Source organism: Pempheris klunzingeri, chromosome 22, assembly GCF_042242105.1.
Source record: "Pempheris klunzingeri isolate RE-2024b chromosome 22, fPemKlu1.hap1, whole genome shotgun sequence".
NCBI classification, from domain to species: Eukaryota; Metazoa; Chordata; class Actinopteri; order Acropomatiformes; family Pempheridae; genus Pempheris; species Pempheris klunzingeri.
The window spans coordinates 18,547,841-18,572,568 of NC_092033.1; the positions used below are offsets into that span (position 1 = coordinate 18,547,841).

A 24,728-nucleotide genomic window follows, 5' to 3' on the forward strand; every position below is an offset into this window, starting at 1 on the left:
GAGGCACCCCCCCCTCGCCTAAAGGAGCTGTTAACAGACTGTAAGAATTTCACTAGCAGAGGTTTTAATGGAGAATTTTTAGTGCCTAGTGATAGTCTAACTGAGACTATTCCACAATGACACGGACATAACTCTGGCAGAGAGCACTGACTCTTGGCTTTCTTTGCTGAGGGAAAATGGTAAAAATGAACAGGAGAAAACATAAGAGAATGATATTGGCCATCAATTACTTCAGTCTTGCTGTCAAAGAACTACACGGGTATAATCTAACCCAGAAGTGAAATCGATTTAAAGGTGTACTCCAGCGATATAAATTCAGTAGCACTTCCATAAAGTATTAGGACTCACAGGAGGCAGATTTTTGAAATGAAAGTTACAATATGGCCCACACTTTTAGAGCCCCTCAAATGCTTATTGCTCATTGCTGAAATGAAAACTATAGCCCTGGGCCTTGATGCCATATAGTTGACGACCACTAATATTCGCTCTTGGCATATTCAAAGATCAGAGAGCAGCTCGGAGCAGCGTTACTTTATTACTGTGTGGGGATGCAGTTGTGAGCAGGGGCTGCTTGGAAAACTCCCCTTTGGTGTATGATTTTTTTTTTTACCACCTGGATCAGGTTTCCCACAAAGTCGCCTCTGAATGGATTGCTTTCAGCAGCCAAATAGCAACTCTCTCATTCTGGTGTGTCCTTGAATTCACCACCTGCTTGTAAAATTTTATTTTTAAACCATTCCTCTCACAGCTGCATAATGCAACTTTGATAACAAAAAAATGCACCGAATGGTTTGAACATGGGCCCCCAGCTGGCTACTGATGCTGAACTATCTACGCATAATGACACATACCAAATAAACACAGACTGAAGTCAGTGAACTCTATGTGTGTCTATGGACACCTCAGGGTAAATCCAGGATATCCGACACCTGGGTGTGCCTGACCCTGTCCCACGGTAACATTGAACCTGAAACCTGAGCTCAGAATCAAGACTGCTTCCCAGGGGGAAGTTAGCCTGCCTGTGATGCACATTTACAACTCCTTCACTTTCAACCATTACATTCAAATGGTGCTGCAAAAAAAAACCAGGACAGTAGAAGAAAAGCTAATGCTAATGTTTCAATGCACACTGCACAGCAGCCAGTGATATGTGTTAAGCCGTGTGTGTGTGTGTGTGTGTGTGTGTGTGTGTGCCAGTATATCTCAAAGAGAAAAGAGGGGTTATAATTATAGCACCACAGACAAGATAATGACAAACTGCTCTGACTTTCCCTAAGAGCCATCAAAGTTTCTCTCTCCTTTCATGAGCACTTTTTCTCTCTGCATGGTATATTTTACCCCTCAGGGAGCAAAAAAGAAAAGTAGGAGGAGGAAAAAGGGGGAAAAAAGTGAAAAGGAGGATTTCACTTATCACGCGGCAACTGTGGGCTGTGAGCTGGAAAGTTCACAGAGGAAGCAAGAAAGAATTAGGATTTTCAGGGCAGCAGTCGTGCACTGTGATGTCGGTTAATTCAAAGTTAGTCTGTGAAAAAGATGAGGTTGATGATGGTTGTTTTCCTCATGCTCGATGCAGAACATGACTGAAGCTGGATTGATACTTCCTACCTAAGCAATGATGTAGGTTTGGATCTTATTCCTCGGCAACCCTGTTTGACCTGAACTATTATAATATCAGCAGCTATATGCATCATGCAGAGAGGTGTTCCTGTTATTTGACCTACCTTCACTGATCTAAAAATCCTGTTATTATAGTGCAATGCAGTTCAACACCAGCACAAAGTACAGCTTCCAAAATCATACAGTTAAATCAGCACCTCTCCAAAACACTATGAGCTTTATGAATGTGGGGCGTATTGCAGGACTGTTGTATTTTACTGCATTAGCTTTGGCTGGGTGGACCTAATAAAGTGACATTAGTAAGAACTCATATAACTGGAGTTACAATCAGGTTACTCCTGTTTTACCTTGTGTTATTACTTGTAGGGCCCAACAGTTTCTTAGCACTGACCTGCTAACTAGCAAGGAACAGAGGAGTGATAAAGAACCAGAACCTTCTTCCAGCCTGGTTCATCAACAGGCTGAGAAAGCAGCACACTGAAGGACCTTCTTCTTCCCTTCTGAGGACTGGGAACAAACTCTAACTGGGCACATATAGCACAGCATAACTGTATACATGACTAAACAATGGTTTAATCTTGTTAATGTGTTGGTTTGTTTTGCTTTAATCATAGAGTTTGATTATTGTGATGTGTTGTAGTTTACTGTGCAGCCATAAAGTTTAGTTGATGTTAGTTTGCTCACACAGACACAGAGTCTACAGACTAACCATCCTCTTCTAACCTGGTACCTTTATCCTACACACTCAGTTTTACAAACAGGCCTTGACTGAGAGACAAAGCTATTAACAACAGCCCTTAGCTTTCCTTTGTCTGCCTCTGACCTACACACTGGGGGGGTTCTGGTGGCCATTTTGTAGGGACTCACCATTTGGTTCTCCCACCTTTTTGTAGTCCTCCATCTTACCTTCTTTTGCATATCACATGTTCACACACCTCACACACACGCAAGTAGTAGAACATGCACACACGCCGGCTACTGTTGCATAAATGATGTGGTCCTCTAATCCTCTAATCTAATCAGTTAAATTGGCTTTTTTTTATCTCGTCTATCATGGTGGTGCCCCAATCGAGGTGGATGAATCAATGTGACTGTGTGTATAAAGCATTTGGATGCAAACCCTGTTCTCTTAATGTGGTTCTATTATATATTATTAATAGGACAGAACTGAGAGCTGTCTAGGCTAAATTCAGACTTTGCAATTTAGGTTTTCCTCATGCTCCCCAGTTATGTGAGAGACCCACCCAGTCCACTATCTCTAGGTATGCTACTGTCGTGCAGTAGAGGACAGACAAGCATGACAATGGCTGCATGGCGGGGAAAAAATTAACTGTTTTGATGAACACAGAAATAACACAAGTTTATTTAAATAGATATTTTAAACAGTTTCTTCATCAAAAGCTAATTCATATTTTTTAATCATTTTCACTAACTTTGCTTTCTTACACCAGAGGCTGTCTATGTTTCTAGACTGCTGTGTTGTGAGCTGCAGTGAACAGCTCACCTCATGAAAGCATGAAAATGAAATGAAATACATTCCAAGCAAGTATGAACATGAAATCCAGTGGAAAATCAATTTGAACAAAATTTTAAATTTATATAAAATTTAGATATGCTTCCTTCTTGAGGACGACATTCAACAAGAGCCCCAGTTCCATTTGAGCTGTGGATATTGTGTCATGTCCCACAATGTAATCGTCTGATGATCTCAAGGAAACACGCTTGTAATGTCAAGATGATAAAACAGTTTCCTTTTGATCATAAGGAAAGGAAAAGTCGTATTTATCCATGTTCTCTGTGGGCTTTTCTACTATGCTGTCTCTTCTCACTGCCCAGTTTATCTTCTCACAGCGGAAAACAGAGCGCTCGTCTCCTCTAAATCCCTTTGTCTGTCTTTTCCCTTCCTTTCTTCAGCCCTGTTCATATGCTGCCTCCAGAGATGGACAGAGACAAAAAGAGTAAAGCCTCCTCCTCTAAATCCCCTTGTCTTTAAACCTTGAATGACTTATCCAGCTTCCCACACACACACACACACACACACACACATCTTAAGCTCATACCCACAGCGTATAGCTGCGCTCTGGTCTGATGGTTTTACAGCACAGCAACACTCAGACAGCTGCTTTGGCTTCTTTGCTTTGGGTGAAAGGTGCGACGTTTCTTTCAAGTCTGTGCCAGTCTCCGCCGCTTGGCTCCTGCATAATCTGGCCCAGGGTGCCAATTCCGGGGAGGCCGGGGGGGGGAAGCGTGAGAAAACACAACACCTACTATATACTGACACACACACACACACACACACTCAACTAAGTGAAGAGATTGTTGTTTTAGCAGGATGTGTGCAGCTGGTGAAACAATCCAGACAGGTATTATCTTGTGGCACAGACACATGCAGACGCATTCCTCTGAATCCACTGACTTGTTAATTTCCCTGAGACTATGAGACCATGGATGCAACTGACGAAAACGTATTTCATTCACAGAAGTGGACTTGGGCCGTCTGAGGGCCAGGGGTGAAAAAAAGGGGCACCAGATGAATATGGTGGGTCACCAGCATACACAGTTCCGGTTTGTGGAGCTGCAGTGCTATCGTAATGGCTAACTTGAATCCATCTTTGACGATTAAAGCAGTGAGCAGCGACTGGACTGAGGCTGAGCTGGACGGTGTCATGATGGCAGGCCATATTTCAACAGACAATCAATCAATTAATCAATCAATCAATCTTTATTTATATAGCGCCAATTCATAACAGCGTTATCTCAAGAGCAGGTCTAGACCAAACTCTTTAATTAGAGAGAGACCCAACGATTCAGGAATTCAACATTAAGGATTCAAGAATCCTCACATGAGCAGCATCAGATGTTATATTAGGACACAGTGGAGGAAGAACTCCCCTTTAACAGGAAGAAACCTCAAACAGACCCAGGTTCAAATGCTTTCTGTCAGGGTCTGTGTTGGACAGGAGAGAACACATGGTATTCCCAATGGTTGTTATTATTTTGGTCACACGTTCACGTGCAGGATGCACATCTATGTAAAGGATACTGCATTAGGAGCAGGAAGACAATAACTTATGGGCAACAAAATAGGACTAGTAAAAATGGACTTATAACTTACATTACATTATAAGTAATAACAGGAAATGACCACCTAACAGGCTGAATGTCTAATTATCGTGAGATGAAAATGTTTGTTATCTCCAGACAACAAAATAATCAACTTGTGATCTTGAGACAAAAAAAAAAACAAAAATAAACATGGCCGTTCTTAGAAGCAGTTCTTTTATTATCATTCATATATTAACTATTGTCATGTTTTTCCATAGTGCTAATTATTAGTCACATTCCTATTGTCAGTACTATAGTTGCTGTTAGTATTTTGGTTGCTGTTTGTTTGGTTGCTCTCTCTCTCTCTCTCTCTCTCTATCTGTTCAACCTCCACCTGCTGTGGGGGAAAAATAAGTCTCACAAGAGGAGTCATAACAAGTTCCTGACAGGGCGAGGTGACCTAAGATAGGAGGAAAACACCACACATACACTGTGCAGCAGCAACTCTCTCTCTCTCTCTCTCTCTCTCTCTAACCTCCACCCAACATGGACCCTGACAGAAAGCCCCGCCCTCCGAGCCTGGTTCTGTTCCAGGTTTCTTCCTGTTAAAGGGGAGTTCTTCCTCCACTGTTTCCTAATATAACATCTGATGCTGCTCATGTGGGGATTCTTGAATCCTTCATGTTGAATTCCTGAATCGTTGGGTCTCTCTCTAATTAAAGAGTTTGGTCTAGACCTGCTCTTTGTGGAAAGCGTCTACGCTTTTATGGATCGGCGCAATATAAATAGATAAAATTGATTGATTGATTGATTGATTGATTGATTGATTGATTGATTGGTCATTTGCCATTGCCAAAATAAAATTTCTGTAAGAGTTTTCTCACTGGAGTCACTTTCAGGAGGACAACAGTATTTGTCAGTGCAAAAATCAATACAAACGATCAACATCTGATCCACCTCAGTGTGGCATCTGAGAATGAGAGCAGATCATGATCTTCATGAGCTCAAACACAACCTCAAATTCAACAACCAAGCTGAAGACAGTTTTACTTTTCGGCTCCAGTATACTCAGGTTTCCCCCCACAATGCTCCCAAATGTCCTTTTTGGAGAAAAATAGTTTTACATGATAAACATGCATAAACTACATGTTCATCATTTCCAACCCTTTTCAGATCATTAAGTTATTGATTTCCCACCTGTAGGTCATCCATTAGTTTCAGTTCACTTGCTTAAAATTCGTAATCCATCACAGAGAGTATAAAGTCTCTTTACTCTTTGTCAGAATTACATTAACATTGCAAGCAGGGACTGTTTTGTAAGCTAACCTCATTGATGTGTTCAAGGACACCCAGGGGTCTGTGCCAGAGAGCATTATTTCATACAAGTTTATTACAACTCGGGTTTTATTTTCATAGCTCAGAAGCCTGGAAGCTCTTGAGAGCTTTTCTGTAGATTGTGATATCCTTCGACTCACCAAAGTAGGTGCTGAGATGCAGCAACATCCCTAAAAATAAGCACGAGACGTGAGGAAAAGACATGGGAAATATTACGCCAGGTTGCCAGACATTTTGGAGTGGAAAATGGTAAAATTACACCACCCACACTGTCCATTGTTAACAGTTTACAGCCAGATTTCCTGATTTGACTTTGACTAACCACAATTGTTGTACATCATTACCTTATTTCTTGACTACAACCTCACTGATTAGCTTTTTTATTGAGTTTTTTTCCCCTAATAACATAATAACATAGTTTTGACACATGACCTCTGCTTGTTTCATCATTGTTAGGTCATGGCACTGACCAGATTTTTTTTGGAGAAAATACATCTACCAGCTCCTACAGTATGTGGTTAACTGACAAAATGATAAGTGTTATTTCATTTTGTGATAATTAATAAAGAAAAAGAAAAAACAGATGTGCCCAAGGTTTTGGTTTGGCTGCTGTTCTAGTTTTCTATGCGTGGGACACCCTTGGGCCCAGGGGTGTCCCATGCCACTGACTTAGCTCCCAAGAGGTCTGTCGCCAGTTGCAAGCAGCAGCAAAGTGAACCAAACATATTAGTCACATTAGTCAGACACAGTAGTTTGAAGGCAGCACATTATGTGTTAGTTTTGTAACCTGCATTTTTAGACACAAAGCTCTAAAAATATGCCTGTTGGCTTCCAACAAATACATCTCCATATGCAAATTAGGTAGATGGAGCTGGCAGACTCAATCTGATGGTCTATATGTGCTCTGCTTATTTTTCCTTTGCCGAGAAATGGGTTGCAGGATTAGATGACCTTTCAAGGTGTTGGGTAATTTTTTTTTCTATGAATGTGGCCAAACCTTTACACTGCGTCAGACCACCTCTGATAAGGTAGTATTTTGATTATAAACTGTGATGCATGTGTGAGGCATTTACACTTTGCATTAACAAGCACTGCACCTTGTCAGAATAAGATACAGGTTGCACAATCATGGGTGTAAATGAAGTTAAAGCGACAGAAATCATTCACTTTATTTGTGGTTATTTACTTTAGTTCTGTTTATTTGTTTGCTGTATGTGCGAATTAATATATTCATGTTCATGTTATAATAATAACTCATATTTTCTAGAAAATGCTGATGTTAAAATCCCTTTCCCAAATCTCCAGTGTTTTAACTATCCATTTCTTTAACTTGCACACTGCTCACCTGATTAGCTCTAGCCTCAACCCTAAACCCAAGTCAGTAACCTAAAGTCAACCTGTGAAGAAGTGTCCTCACCCTGAAGGACTACAATTCAATAAAGCCCAAACACACACACATACACAGCTTTCTCTTGACCACTGACCCTAAGCACCCTGCTAAAGTTTACTCTTGCTGCAGTAACACGCCCCTGTGCACACAGAAATATATCAATGGGACTTCACATGAGTGAGAACGTGTGGAAAAAGCCTTCATGGAAAACGTACCTATGGTAAGTCCATGTGCACCTGATCTAATCTTAGCTGTCCAGAAAACCACTTAAAGACCCTCGAACACATCTCAAAGGTGCATGGTGACAAATGGTGGATAAAGAAAAAGAGATGAATTGAGAGAATATGAGAAAGAGGGAAAGTGCGCTTGAGACAGCAAAGGACGGACGAGGCTAAGCGGAGGGAATAAAGGACGGTTGGAGGAGTGACAAGACGGGCCAGTGCTAGCTGCACATGAAAGAGGCAGGCAAGCCAGTAAGTGATAGATAGTGAGGAGGACAGTGATGAGAAAACAGAAGAACAGAAACTGTCCAATCTGTCACTATGATAACATCACCTCCAGCAGTGCCCTCCTGTCTCTCTCTTCCCTTCAGCTACTGCACCACCACTGCTCAAACTCTACACACACACCTGAGGACAGTATTGTTTTTCAGCTTCAGGAGAACATATATATATACGGGTTTCTCCTCAGTGTTCCCAAATGTCCTTTTTGGGGAGTAATGGTTTTACATGATGCATAAACTACACGTTGTGCACGTCATCCTTGCCATCCCTTTTTAGAGCATCAAGTTGTTGAATTGATTTCCCACCTTCAGGGCATCCATTGGTTTCAGTGTATATATATACACAATCCTGTTTTTTGCATACAAATTGTTGATTGTTTTCTGCAGCTATATGTGTGTGGCCTCCCTGCATTGAGAATCAGTCTGCTAAATCTGCACAGAGACACTGGGATTGTCTCATTTTTCTAGAAAACAAAAACTTATGCAATCAGAAAAGAATTAAAGAAAACTGTAATCACAAAGGCATTGTACACATACACTTATACAGTAACCATCATCCTTTTTTTCAACATTTACTCTTTGTCCTCAAAATTTTATTTCCTTTAATAAAGCTTATGAATGCAATGCTTTTTGGCAGCCACACATCAACCTATTGGTCTGCAGTAATGCACATAAAACACACAAGAGTAATAGTCAATGGGCTTAATTGTGTGAAACCACTGATATAGTTCTTTGAGGTAAATCAAAACTCGCTAAGAATTGTGGTTAGATAGGATGGACACTTTTAAAGTTGTTAATATGAGTGTATTTTTTTTGTAACACCTTACCTGGTGCAGCTTTAATAGTAACCATGCATTAACCCAGCATGTCCTGCTAGCTCAGCAGGCTAAGACCTTTGTCACCATGTCTATCCCATTCTGTCATCGTCCCTCTGTCTCCTCACTGAAAACTGCCCGAGAAATTAGAAGAGCCTTTAAAACTACAACCCATAAGATGCTTTAATTTCATGCTGGCAATCATGTAGTTGTAGCAGATGTCCTGTTCCCAGATGGCAGCCATCTCATGAGGCTCTTTATATCTAAATTCTGAAATGCTAAATGAAATGAGGTTCGCTATTTGGAACACACAGTGACAGCGCAGTAATAGTCCTGCTATTCATGGGGACATATGAGGAATGCTACCTGCCGATGCCAGACTCTTGATGTCAGAGGTTTGATCTTTCCTCTCTGACCATAAAAGGTAAGTTGATAGACTGTCATAATCTTTCCCTTGTTGTCTTCTCTTATTCCTGAAAGACTGCAGATGGCTTTGTCACCTCAGGCCTTTAAAGTTCCCCAACCACTGGACGGAAGATGGACAGCCATCATGCTAATGTCCCCAGGCGGTTTCATAGGGCAGTCAGTATGGAGGAGGGGGGGGGGCATTCTGATTGCTGTCATTTCCAAGCTGACATTCAGGGTTTGACACACGTCACGGTCAGTAGAGGCTGAGTAACAATCAACGTTAAGGAACGGGGAAGCTAAAAAAAACTACAGTAAGAGCAGGATTGCACACAGGCAGGCATACACAGAAAATGTAAAACCAAAGCCAGCTGGGATCAGCCCATCAGAGGGCCTTGTTGGGTCAGACCCAATTGACAGCTGGGTGAGGAGGAGAGCACAAATATGAACAGATGAGGGGTCAAGCGAGATAGACAGAGAGATACAAAAAGAGAGAGCGGTTATTCAACCATGTTAGCCTCCTACCTGTGTGGGGTTGTAGAGCTCCTGCAGGGCGTTGCGGGAGCCTTTCCTGCAGCAGCTGTCCACCACAAAGGGGTTCCTCCGCATGACTGCAAAACACAGGAGACATCAGTAAGAACTGTGGATCTTTCAAACCAACCAACCAACCAACTTAACCAAAATCGAGTAAAAATGAAGACAAACTAGTTGAGGGGGATAAGTTGAGACCTTTCTCACTTAGGAATAGACTCAGAAAAACTTAAACTTGCTTCATAAGATATGAAGATGTGTTCTATCTATCTATCTATACTATACTTATATAGCACCAATTCATAACAGTGTTATCTCAAGACTCTTTCCATAAAGAATAGGTCTAGACCAAACTCTTTTGGGAATTCAACATTAAGGATTCAAGAATCCCCACATGAGCAGCATCAGATACTATGTGTGGAGCAGACAAACCCGGACACCTTAGTTATTGTCCTCGGGGACTTAGACAAGGGTAACCTTAGCCATGAACTCCCAAAATGCAGTTCATCACATGTCCGACCAGAGAGGATCACTGTTACACCACAGTGAACAGCGTGCTGCACTGGGACACTGATGGCTTCATGATCCACCTGCTTCCTGTATACAGGCAGAAATGAACGCTCTGCAAATCTGTTGTGAGAACATCTAAGAGGTGGACCAGTGATGCTGTGGAGGGTCTGCAGGCGTGTTTAGTTTGTACTGATTGGGACATTTTCAGGACTGCTACCACAGACGCTGTGACCTCATACATCAGCTTCTGCAAAGACTGCTGTCTAACATCACGCACCACGGTGAGTTACAACAATGACAAGTCCTGGTTCACAGCCAAACTCCGAACATTCAATCAGTTAAAGGAGCAGGCTTTCAGAAGCGGGGGCAGAGACAGCTTCAAACAGGCTAAATTCAATTATAGCTGGCCGGTGAGAGAAGAGAGTCAGTACGCAGAGAAACTACACCAACAATTGTTGGGGGGGAACCTGGAAGGGTCACAGACAGCTCACCAAGCCCCCACTCTGTACATGACCTGCACCTTGCCAATGACGTCAATGAGTTTTACTGTCAATTTGAAAGACAATTGGACAGTCTTGACACCATCCCCCCCCCATGACTCCACTCAACAGCTTCAGATCACCACCTCTACCTTTCCCACCACTTCAACGGCCCCCTCCCCTCACACCACAGCTACAACTCTCTCGGTCATGGAGAGAGATGTTAACAGGATCTTTGGAAAGCAGCCGGACAGGACTCTACTCTCCACCACAGGAAAGCCTGTGTACCAAAAGATTTAACATTTCTTTTGATAACAATCCTTGAGCCCGATCTTTGCATTCTAGCACTTCTAATGCAGGCCAGAGGACAGTGGTCACTACTACCAAGCGGAAAAACTCCAGATGCAGTAATTTTTTCCATCCTATTGGACAGAATCAAATCTGTTAATGATTTGAGGGATACTTTAGATTGGATATGGATAGCTCATTAATCAGCTGTGACAGATTGAGATTGTCGCACATTTCACAGGCAGTGACTGAAAACAATGTGTTGTGAGGGGGAGTGTATGGGGAGTTTTCTGACCGTCAGGATGTGAGAGAAGAATGAAATCTCTTAATTTTGCCGTGGAGACCCTCAGGAACGCCACTTTGTGGACCATCACTTTAAATGACCAACTACTGTGAGGAGGAGGCAGAAAGCTAGAGGGATGAATAATGAGAGCAGTGACTATATGCCAAGGGCAAAGCCACAGTTCAGCATTTGTTTGGCTGGATCTCAGCTCTTTACACAACTCGATACAGAGCAGTAGCTGCTGGCAGCAGCTCAGTGGGAGCAGCTAGCGCAACACTCCACCCCTGCCAGCACACTCTCTCCAATTACTCTGGATGGAAAAGTGCTGAAGGACGATGCAGGATCAACGGGAAAGAAAATGAAGTGCTAACGAGAAAGCCAAGGATTTAATGGCGGTTTATTCCGCACGTCATATGCCTCATGTTCATGGATGAACATGTGTTATTGCCATCAGGGCAGCTTATGACGAGAATAACGAATGATTCACATCGACTCCGGATACATTTCTATACAGCACATCTCCATCAGCAAAACCTTAGCAGTTACAGTACCTACTTGCCTACTTCACATCAGAAGTAGTAAAGATTATACAACAAACCACAGATTATGCCTTTTAAACGTGGTGATAAAACTGTTTACATTAGTGATTTAATTACTTGATAACTTGATTGGATGATGAACAGAACATCATTTAGTAATGATTTGCTATTTACTATGTAATTCTACTCATTATTGAGAGCCAAAGGCCTTACATCATCCATTAGCTTCTGTATAGGGCTGAACAATATAGGAAAAATAATCTAATTGCAAATAATTAGACCGATATGGCTATTCAGTAAGCAATTGTTTCTTAAGTTTTAAATTCCTTATCGTGTATAAAAGTCACTATACACAAGCAATAAATCATGCTGTAGTCTGAGCAACACAACATTGGATATAGTAAACATAAACTACTCTTATGATGAAATTAGATGAATTGATATGCATAACATATCTTTATTAAACTCTTATGACAGTAGGATATTTATGACTTCAGCACACGTAATCAAATAATTGAACTTTTCAATAAAATCTGAAAACAGAACAACAGGCATTAGAATATGAAAAAGAAATGAATCCTACTGATCTGCAGTCAGTTGTCTGACCAAACCACACAAAATACAGCATAGAAATATCAAGAAAAACAAAGCACAGTGATAACACGTGAACATGTTGATTTAAGTAACAGATAAAATCTCAACAGCCCCCTCTCCCCTAACACACTGGGGGCTCAGTGTAACCAGGAATCTATGTAGCAAATCATTCAGACTAAAGGGTACTGAACTCTACTGTTTTGACAGTTTGAATATTTTGATCACTGATCCCTGCCTGATGGTAGTCGGACTTGACACAGTGGTTGTCAAGTTTTTAGACACGCAATCACCATGCAGGGTCTTGTAATATGTCTCTAAATGAACAGATATATAGTGTTGGCACAGGTTGTGCACGTTCTGCACATATCTGACTGAACATCCTTTTGTGTAAACCCAAAATATATTGAGACCACTGACATCCTGTAGTCTGTGACACTTGCTCTTCATGTTCAGTTCTACCGAGGCCATTGTCACACAGTAATGAGTTACTAGTAGCATCAAAGTGTGTGTGTGTGTGTGTGTGTGTTTTCTTCATCTCCTCTCACTCACAAATGTCATGAGGAGTGTCGGGCTGAAAGGTTGAAGCCCCCAGGGCCAGGTGTTTCCCACCCTCTGGTTGGTTCCAATAGATTGTGTAGCATAAAAAAAGCACCTGAACATGTCATCACTTCTTGGTTTCTTCCATATCCACGGTGTCCACCACCTTAAGTCATTTTTACACTTTGTAGCTGTAATCTCTGCTGTCTAAAATCTTTAATACGATTCCGTGATCCCTGTCCTGCCCCTCAACTCGCCAAAGGATTTATAATTATAATATAAAAGGATTCATAAGGAGACATTTAATCCATGATGATATAGGGCTTATGAGATTGTTTTTGTCAAAAGTTGAAATAAACAAATTACAAATAATGGTATGATTTTTCTGAACCACACTTATCTACACATACGGAGTGAAGCACACAACATGCTGTTAAGTGAGCTCATGTTCCAAGACTGTACCTGTAATTTGTGTTATTACAAATCTAAGTGGGAGTCTAGAATCTATTTGTGTTCAGTTGTTGATTTCAGAGAAATTTAACTGAATGAACTGCTTCATTACTGGCTACAGCTGTGGGTGCAAATGATAATAATAAAAATGATAATAATACTCATCATCATCATCATCATCTTGTACAATATTGACGTTCAAAATAACATAGAAAACTAAAAACAAATCATGCCCGTTTGTGACTCTCAGTAACTTTCTGTACATGTTTCCAAATGTGTGAGTAATAATTAGAGCTTCTATTTGTGAGCGACATCAGATATAATGTGGCCAGCCCAGGGATCCAAGGGAGGAGGTTCCTGTGCTTAACCTGCAAAATGTCACTGGAAGAAGCACAAAACAGCCACAAAGGGACATACTGTTTTTTGTATCTTTCAGTCTGAGGCGACATGTCCGTCATGTTCGTCTATCTGCTATGATACAGGGCCAGTAGCTAATTATACTTATTTGCACAAGTGGACTAAGTTCAATATACATTTCCTCTCTTCACAGGATACAGTGAGAGTAATACAGGATCCAAATTTGCACATCAGCTGCGTAAAGCTGATAATGTCAGAATCCACATTTACAAACATGTAAATCTGTCTCTGCACTCTAGCCAGCGCACGCTCGGTATCAGCATAATGAGGATGTTGTTTGTGGCTGTCAGTATTTCTATCCTTTACATCCTACTTGTCTCTGCTGCTGCAGAGGCCAAACATCCCCTTAAACATTGATAAGGGCTCATCTGCTGCTGCTCTCATTACACACGGCAGAGGAACATCAAAGCTTGAGGAGGGTTCACATTTCTCAGCAGGCTGTTGATTTTTTAAAATCCTGGTTAAAAATTGAAGAATGGAGTATGCTGAGGTTGGCGCTGACCACAGATATCCCCTGTATCCCTGTACGTGAACTGTAATCCCTCTGTTGGCCCAAACCAAATGCATTGACTGGGCTCTGGGGAGCGAGTAGAGCGCTTGTTAGTCTAACAAGCCCCAGCAGACAGCCGTGACCTTCAAACACTGAGGGGAGGATGGAGTGAGGCAAGGGATGCCTTTACACCCTCACACACATTAATGTTCACGCACAGTTAATCGTGCAAACACACACACACACACAAACAGATAGAGTGTGATGGATAACCTTGTTGCTAAAGCTGCTCTTTAATAATGCAATTCAACACCATCCTACTGTGAACAATGTAAATAGACAATTACTGCTTTCTCAGAGGATGAGAGCTTTCAGTGAAAGTGCAATCATAGAATATTTGCTTTTTAGGCTCACACAGAAAGGCACAGCACGTGCACACACACACACTTCCATTCTTGGCGAGCTGAATCAGCAGAGCAGTGCTGATTGCTGATTGCTGTGGACACAGGCTTGAGGAGGAGGTCATGGTAATGAGGATTCAGTCCTAGTGCAAGTGAGTGTGCGCCACATGGCACTGATGGGTCACAGGGCTGTGGTGATACTTAGCTGCTAGCACCAGCGAGCCTCCTAATGATGACGAGTGCTAAGATAAATCAGGTTGAAAGCTCGTCAGTGCTGACAGTGAACCTTACCCATAAGGGACAATCCAGTTAGATTCAGTGCACTGAGAAAGGCTTTGCAGTAGACTAAAGCAGGATGGAGGCAGAAGGAAGTGAGCCACTAGTACTGTGGTGACCTCATTGCAAAAACACAGCGATACATGTAAATCATTTTACTTTTAGAAGTAGCTTTTGTCACAAAATATGTGTATGATCTTCTATAACCTGTTCCATGCTACAAATAGCAAATCAACTTAAACGTTCCAACAAACACCATACAGACACCATAACTTGTTCTCATTCAGAACTTATAACTGATGATTGAAACATTACAGCTATTTACTAACTATGAATAAAGCTATTAGTTAAAATCTTTACAGAAGTAGGACAGAAGTCATGAAAATTCCATCTCTGGCTATGCTGGAAACTTTGCATTTCTCCAATTTGACACTTATATTCCAACAATACACTATGCCTTCATGTTGTCATTAACCTGGGCTGTGCGATATGGAGAACATGCAGAACTGATATCAATATGCTGATGGTACAATGGCATTATGAGATTCATTTAAACTAGGATTTAAGAGCACAATTTAACTGTGTATCTCACAGAAAATGATTATGTTTGCTGTGTAATGAAATCAAATGAACATATTTTCAGCTTTCAAAACCAGATAACACTGACATCAATCTGACAGCACAGTGCCAGAAGTGCTGCAAATGTACGGAAGACAGATTTAATAAACGTTTTAATGAAGCACCAGGTTATGGAACATTTCTGTGCTGACATGTCCATAAATGTCACGCTTCAACCCTCGCTTCATGCCTGGCAGATTCCAAAAGGCTTTTATTGTGAAGGAAGCATCAGTGAAGGAACATTTTGCCTAGAGTTCTCATTCACTACTCAAAAGCAGTTTTTAAGAGTTTTCATTTCAAACACCTGCTCTGAAAGAACTGTTGAAATGACCAGTCTGTGAAAGTTCAACAAATATGACAATTTCATTTGGAAGCGTCCATCCTTTGTTTGCAACCAATCTCAAAGTGAAACACATTTCTGTATTGCTTTGTGTTCATGAGAAATGAGAAAACTTTGATTGTCTAAATGCCTTTGCCCTCACGTGGTGCTTAACCCCCCCCCCCCCACACACACACACACACACACACACACTCACACACACTCACTTATCATTGCTCTTGTCTGATCTGATGCCTCCAGGTATGTACACAAACACACAAACACACGCAGACATAGACTGAACTGTTTAATATGTTACTAATCCTGTCTGTGGTCTGTCTGTGGTCTGTCTGCTGCCTTTGACAGACTGTTTGTCCTGGACACACACACACACACACACACACACACACACACACACACACTGACGGCACTGGAACCTGTATGACGAAGCTGAAAACCAGCTTACAGGACTTGGTGTGGAACCAGCCTGCTCCCACCCTGTCAACAGGAACACAAGGTCACCTATAGCCCCCTGCCAACACCTGGCTCACTGGTTAGTGGAAAGTGAGCTGTAACCATGGAAACTGCTACACTTCACCATCTTCTCACCTGCACTGGCTGGCTGAATTCCACAGGTCCGGAATCAGGTAAGGTCATGGGAAAGCAGAAACTTTTCATTTCCTTAGTGCTGACAGGCACTGACTGTGCACAACTGCAAAGTGCACACACAAGCACACTCATGATGATCTACTAAATGCAATAAATATGAAGCCAGTGGTTTGAACTCACAAACTGTCAGTGTTGAAAGTTACCCCTCTACTTAATCTGGTGAAGATGTGCTTTTTTGGTGCTAGAGACACATTCAGTAATGCCAGACCCCGTGTCTTTGGAGGGGAAAGTAAGTTGAAATTACATAATGATCTTTCACTTCCATAGGAAGTTACTCAAGCCACAAAATCAAAACTTGCAAACATGCAAAAAGAGGAAGCCAAGGTAAAGCTAAGGTTGGACAAACAAACACCGAGCAGCTGTCAAATAAGCAAACGTGGTCCCAAACAGGCCCTTTTCTAGTCCCAGAAGCCACTGGTGGCACACATTGTCCCCGAGCACACAAACCCACGCTGGCAGAGCTTGAGATACACAACCTTTAATAACTTTGTCTCCTCCTCTTCAACTGCTTTTATCTCTCACTCTTTGACGGACACTTCAGCTGCTTTCAGCACTTTTCCCTGCAGCTGAATCCTCAACTCATTCCAGCAGTTCACCTTCGAGTGGCACATCAACCGCTTTCAGTCCTTTACACTTCAAACCCATTCCTCAAAGTCAACTCTGAATCAGCATCAGACAAGTGAAGGACTGTCATTTGAACTTATTTATATTGTTCAAAGAATCAACATTTCAAGAATTGCACAGTTTCGAATGTTTCCTCTCCACATTCATACACAGGAACACCTGAAGCACATGCTGAGGTAATGGTGGTAGACTCTGCTGCTCTTAATTGCCCTCTGAGTTATTGAGACATAACTTTAAAACTGTGTGTACCGCCCTGTCTCTCCCCCTTGCTCCTCTCCTCCTCCTCCTCCTACCCCTCATCCCCCCTCCTTTCTCCTCTGGCTTTAATGCTCCGAGCGGTGTCCCTGCCAGCCTAAACACCAGCGGCCCAGTCAGTCTCCAATTTGTATCCCGAAGGTAAGAGACGCTCTGTGTGCTGCACAAACAAGCACACACACACACACCACAGAAACACAGCACACACATTCAGCTTTCATACTCTGCTTCCATCAGACTGAGCTGGGAGACCTCTTCCTCTTCTCCCCTGTCACCATCATCCTGCTGCTGAAAATGCTCAGGAACGTGTAAATTTCACGTTTATTAGTCCTTTTAAAAGCAGGCGGAGGGAAGCTGAGAAGCAGTACAAGCCACTAAGAACCAGAGGGAACACTTAAAGCCTAATGCTTCCATGCTGCTTCCAAACACTGCTGCTCTAAATTAAGCTGCATTTTGCCCAAGAAGGTCAAAAACAGACAGATTTCATGATCATACTTTAAAAAGTCTTTGTTGGCTTTGACAGGGTCAGAACAGTGACATCCAGAACACCACCCATGGCTGTAAATCATGAGCAGTGCCAAACATCAGAGCTCAGAAGGAAGCACGCATCGTACATCTTTCCCTTTCATCATCGTGTCCTTTCCTCTCCGTAAAGAACATCGTGACCGTCTTGTTTTTCCAGTAGCTTTCATCCAGGTCGTGAATTCAATTCAAGAGAAAAAGTTCCTATAAACGTGCAGAAGTAACCTTGTAAAAGGAAAAGAGAGTGACATTCATCAGGTGGACACACAAACACAACTCCAACTGAATGATCATGTTGCTCCGTCTGCTGCATGTGCAACTGTTCGCTGAGACATTAGCCATATCGAGCAACTTTTAGCAGTAATAATTTAATGAACATTCTAAGTAATGAGACAAGCAGGGCTGTACGAAGTAAATAAAGCACCCCACAGGGTGGCAAATACCAATTTGGTACACCTCATAATGGCTGTCAGTTGTTGATTGAGCTCACTAGTCAAAACTAGCACTGCGCTCAGTAAATATTAGACTACGCTGTATTTTCTCAGCGGTTGATTACACACAAGGCGCAGTACGGCTCCCGCACTCACTCAGTCTTCAATCACGCACAACATCTGCCGCCGTCTCTCAGCAAAGGATTATGGGCCGCTGGAGGAAGATTAATTTGTTGCTAATCTTACCTTCACAGCGGGGAGAGGGCGGAGATTCACTTCACACTGGGCTGCCCGCACATCAGCCTTTGGGTTGTTTGGGTCTAAATATTGAGATACTGCACAGCACTTCTTTATGACTGTGTGTGTGTGTGTGTGTGTGTGTGTGTGCACGTAGGGTCTTATCATCCTACAGAAAATTGAAGTGCTGCAGCCTAATTGGGATTTAAATGAACAATACAAGTGGAGCAGAGAAGTAGAGATACAGGTGATTAGCAACGTTGGCACAACATCATTAAACAAAGCTCAATAGGAACTAAGGGAAATGATTTTGTGTGTGTGTGGGTGTATTAAACCAATCAAGTCTCCAGTGATGATTGGCTGCGTGTGTCTCTTTCTGGTCAGAGCGCTCAGTCTAATCCCCTTAATGGTGATTACTAACATGACAATAATACGCAAGCAACTACGGCTTCGGCAGTCCTCACCTCAGGCTCCCAGACAGAGTCCGGAGCAGAGAGAAGATCTGATATTTCTCTCATTTCGACTCGGCTTTATCGTTAGTCTGTATCACTAGAATCCAATGAGCTTTGACTGACAGCATGAGGCAAGAAGTTTCAGTCAGTATACAACAGTCTGCCAGTGTAATAACATTCACACTGATGGAGCTTTGGAAACACTTTCACCGATAACAAAAGGATATGAGTCATAAATTCAGCTTAAGGTAGCAGCATACCATTTGTAATTGGGAACAAAAGGCCCCCTCTTTTGCATCCCTCAGTGGTGCAGACAAGAATCAGTCTGTATTTGCAATCACTTTCCATGCATCTCTCTGGTCTGCACTTGTCGTTGCGGTCATCCCTGCTCCAATTTCATTACTTACGAACAAGGGGTGTGGTTAGCAGTTCTGTAGTAGATTGAGCAATCAGCACTCGTGTCTAAAAAGTCACCATTTGCTTAACGCGGGTGCCCCATTATACAATGACTCAGGCATACAAAGGCAAAGAAGTCATTCACAGGAGTCATTTGTCACAGTACCTAGTAACCACCCAGACCGTATATCCTCACTTTCATCAGGACCTGCTCGACCGCTGACCTTTCCGTATCTCCTCTTAATGTCTGACCGTGTCTTCACATTCTACTCTCTCCCCCATCTCTGTCCCTTTGCTGTCTGTCTCCATCTGTCCTATCGGCTCTCCCCTCACTCGACTCCTTGTCACTCATGCTGCGGCGCTCATCTGCCACGGATATCCTCCTCTACTACGTCCTCTTCCCTGGATTCTGTCTTTCCTCTCATCTCTCAGCAGGCTCACCCAAGCCTTCCTGCTCCGTGGTTGTCTGATTCAATGTGTACCACCATATGGGCAGCTGAAGGACGATGGTGCAAAAAGAAAAAAAGCCCCCAGAGGATCTCGTTGCCTCATTTTTTCTATCTTTACCTTCAGTTAAAAGCTCTTTCTTTCAAGTTAAAATTCTATCTTCCTTCTCCAACCCCAAAAATCTCTCTAAAAGTCTATCAGCTCTACCCTTCACGATCACCCCATTTCCCTCACAGCTGCTTTACCAATTTTGTTAGCTTCTTTGTAAAAAAGACAGATGACATATAGTACGCGTCTCATTTCCCAACCCGCCTGCTGACACTAGCTGTCCTATTTTCACCTCTTGATCTCCTACTCTAACTTCCTTTTCATCCCTCTCTCACAATTAGGTACTACTCTTTGTCACTTCCCACCGCCCGCCCACCCCCACTCTATCATTTTCCTCACCCACATCTTCAATACCTCTTTGACAACTAGTGGTTTTCCACACAACCCTAAAGTAGCGGGAGTGAAAACTCTTTAATAACAATCTGGAAAGGCTCACAGACGTGTCTCTCTTCCGCCATTTCTTTCCAAAACACTTGTGCGCTGTCTTTGCCCAACTCTCCGCGTATCTCCATCAGAACAACCTTCTCAACCCTCATCATTCTGGTTTCAAGGAAGGCCACTCGACTGAGACCTTGCTGTCACAGAGGAACTTCCCACTGGCAGAGCAGCCTCCCTCTCCTCTGACATCCTGCTGGACTTTTCAGTAGCCTTTGACACAGTGACCCGTGGGATCCTGGTCTAATTTAAAAAAAAAACAGATATATTCTTAGTCAGATATATTAAATCCTTATCCGACTGGCTCTTCCTCTCTGCACATACATGTGGTTAATAATGTGATCACTTGAAAGCTGTTCCTAATAGTTACTCCTACACTTCAGTGAATAGTTTTATTGTTCACTTTCAGCTAATATTTTCTCTTTAGAACATTCTTTTATGTAATCCTTACAGATCTGATGAATGCAGGTCCGTCTTTGCATCAGTAGTTGTCAGATGTGGACATGCAGACTGCGTCATCTTAAAATAACTAATCGATCAATCAATATCAATTTCCTACACTAGCATCACAGTAGTGTGGTGACTTGCCTTAATTCCAAGTAGACTTGACTTGAAGTTATTGTGCTAACTTAGACAAACAGTTTTTCCCAGAGAAGACCGAGGATTGCCTTTAGCCAATACAGTAAAATAGTCATTTTTCTCCTGATGTCAGAGAGTGATGATAGAGATATGAGCCACTATGTAACTATGCCGTCCACCCACTTTTAAATCTTGTTTCTTGTCAGCTCTAGCTAAAAAACTAAATTGAATACTTCTACTTCAAATCCTGATGAATAACACTGAAAAACATTTAATAATCTTGTGCTAGTGAAGAAAAATAAGATCTGTATTTGATGAAATGCCACTTTAGCAGTGTTGCACTTCAAGCCTGCATGCACACAGTGACAGCATGTCACTGTCTACTGAACAGCCTCCATGGCCTCCCAACTCCTGTAGTCCTGTCCCATGTGTACCAATGAGCCTTCATATTTCTGCTGTCAATATGTTCCCGCACAAGACAAATTCCAACATATTCATGATAGCTGGCAAATGAAGTGAGTGTGATATTAGAGGAGAAGCGCGGGCAGAATACAAAAGCAGCTGAGGACAAACATAGAATCTGACAGCTTCTAAAAATGTCTACGTCATAACACAAGAAAAGTGAACTGGGCTTTTCAGGCCTCTACCAACACTGCAGAGCCTTCACTATCCACACTAGAGCATAAAGCACAGCGGGAGACACAGCAGGTCAGGGAGAGACGAAGGGTGAAGAAGACTGCTGGTGCTCATGCAGACAGCCTCTGCATCACCCTGCCAAGTACTTTCATTCATTTAACATGAGGGATTCAATTACTCATGCATTCTTCCTGTGCAAACGCACTGCAGTAACATGCGCTGCATGTATGCTGCAGTATGTATACAAGAGATGCACATGAAACCCTGAAGTCCAATCCTCCAGTGTTGTGAGTTTTATCATATTTTTCTCATCCATGCAATTGGGGTTATTCAATCAATCAATCAATCGCCAATTCATAACAGCGTTATCGCAAGACGCTTTCCATAAAGAGCAGGTCTAGACCAAACTCTTTTATTAAGAGGAATCTTTTGTCTTCAATAGATCAGAATGCAATACAGCTGTGGGATTATTTTTATGGCTTTATTGATCCTGCAAAACATGTTTAATGAATACAGTCATTATTGTGATAGAGTCTTTGGAGTACTTGTTTCTGAGAAATAAATAATTCATTTGCCACTTCAAGGCTTCCTCCATTAATTAGCTCAATAATTAATGCCTGATGGGGATCAATCATCGTGACTGCTTGACCAGCTTGCTTGGTAGTCAAAATGTTGACATTCAGTGCCCACACAGACAAAGCTGGTCAACATAAAGCATTATCAAACCAATACTGAAGGGTCAGCTCATCTAAATTACAGTAAGCATGTTTTCTGTCATCTCTAGTGCCATATAGCCATGCAAATAGTGATGATTTTGTTTCCAGTTTTGAGATACCTATTTCTGATATTTTTGTCATCACACCAATATGATTTTTCAATAAAGCATTGCATTAATGTGCTGCACATTGCAATTTTGCACTTTGGATAATTCATAGTCTGTCAGTAGTTTTTATATGGACTATTCCTCTAATAGAAGGTAGTACCAATGAAAACTTCACAGTGAGATCTGCAGAAGGAAGTGTCGAATAAGCTCCACAAGGCAGAGACGGACCTCTGCCAGTTTCCGTCCATGATGGGCACCTCCCCACTTCCTCTTATTCCCAGTGTCCCAGGACCCCTGAGTTAAAGTTGCCCTCTCACTGCCTGACTCAACATTACTACTTATAACTACAAGGGAAAGGAAGTCATACCCAGTAACCTTAAGGTTGGTATGGATGAATTCTTTATGGCTGCACTATGACACAAACAACACACACTTGGTGGGTTGCCAAGCAGCATGAATGTCTGCACGGAAACCGTTAGAAAAGCATGAGTCAGACAGTGGAAACATGTAGAAACAGTAGGTCAACTAACAATCTTGAATGTGAGGATTTTCATGCCAGACATTTAGAGGCAGTCTCCAGCCTTTAATTACTCAAAGGGGAAACTTGAAGAATTTAGACCACTGTGTGACAGTAAAAGTCTCTCTTTCAATGCCAAACAATTTCATTTTGTACAATTCTGGGACACTCATCAGTCTTGTTGGAAAAGAACTGTACACCTAAGACAAGGAAGGTCAAACAGCATGCGGTGCTGATTCTCAGGAAGTCATGGCAGTTGTAGGCTAAGTATGTCTCAGCTTACTAAAGTTCAAACCAAGCAATAAACACAAATAGTGATGAAGAGCATTTCAGGGAGATTGAATTTCACCCATAATAGTGGTGAAGACGTCAACTCCCATGATCCCACGCTGCTTCATGAGCTCATTAAAATACGTCGTATTATTATTATTATTTTGATTGAGAAACCCCTAGCAACCTGGCCATGCAGAAGAGGAGAATGAACCGTCCTGGATGGACAAGCCCCTACACGGCATGTGCCACCAACAGATAGAAGAAGTGGTTCACATCAAGAAATTACGAATTACGATCCTGTAGGACTTCCAGGCCCAGACTGACAAACTGGTGATGGCTAACCAACATGACATCGTGCTGATTGACCATTGTGCCAGTGGTGATGGGAGCACTGGGGGCTGTGACCCACAAACTGGAAGAGTGGCTCCAGCAGATTCCAGGTCTCTGTCCAGAAGAGCACAATCATATCAACAGCTAAGATACTACGCAGAACCCTCAGACTCTCAGTACACGGTTCCAGCCTGCATCTTACACCCTGGTATTATGTGCCAGATTGTTTCAGGAGCATCTTTGCACAGCCTGCACCTGGGGTCCTGTTTGGTGTGGCAGAGCCCCACCTCTAGCAATCATGAACTAAGCCTCTGGTAGAAGACCCAAGTATAAGGAAGAGACACCACCACCCCAGAGGGGGTGTGGTGAGAAGGGGAATTTTTTGTGTGTGTGTATACACGATCTGACTGGGTGGAAATGGACCAGCAGTGAAATGCGGTCAACCGTGGGCCAATTCAGTCCGAAGGTGGCCAAGCGTAGAAGAGACCCAGTCACATGAGAGGGGCTGACTGGGGCACCGGAGCAGACGCCACAAAAACCACAAGACCACAGGGCACACACGCCACAGGGGGTAGTCATGAGGACGAAGAGAGGAGAGACTTCTGCCTGGATACAGACGATCAGCAGACCAGAGAGATCAGAGAGACCAGAGTGAACTCACTGAACCGCCTCTCACACGCCCTGTGGGACTCTCACAAACTCCAACACACACTTCCAGCCTCCACCTCTTCACACTCCACCCTGCAATAAAGCATGTGAATGGAAACCAACATGAATTAAGTGAAGAAGAAAAATGTGTTGGGATCAGACGGAGGTATCTGATCCCCGAGGCTTGACGGCAAGCTGACAAGTCAAGCTGTCATCGCAGGAACATCACAGACCGGCAGGCAAGGCAGTCAGGCGGACACAGAAGGCATTCTGGGAGAAAAATCAAATGATGCGTGGCAGCAACAAAGCCACTTAAATCCCAACGAACTACAGAGTACATTTCATCTTAATCTTCCCTTATCATCTGTGACTGCACAGGTTTTATGCAAAACACATCTAAAGTTGGAGAAACGCTCTGAATTGACAGGAGGTCATGAAGCCGTTAGATTCCTTCAAGGAAGGAGATATTGAGCAGTAATAGTGACAACATGGCGATGCTGCCCAT

At 42.6% G+C, this 24,728-nt stretch overlaps 1 protein-coding gene across 1 annotated transcript in view; it reads right to left on the minus strand.

Annotated features, from left to right (window-relative positions):
* chst11 (carbohydrate (chondroitin 4) sulfotransferase 11) overlaps nucleotides 1-24,728 on the minus strand; it is a 74,206-nt gene that overhangs the window by 7,367 nt on the left and 42,111 nt on the right. The window contains exon 2 of the mRNA XM_070854138.1: nucleotides 9,635-9,720. Within this exon, the coding sequence (XP_070710239.1) occupies nucleotides 9,635-9,720 (86 nt within the window). The remainder of the gene's footprint in view (nucleotides 1-9,634; nucleotides 9,721-24,728) is intronic.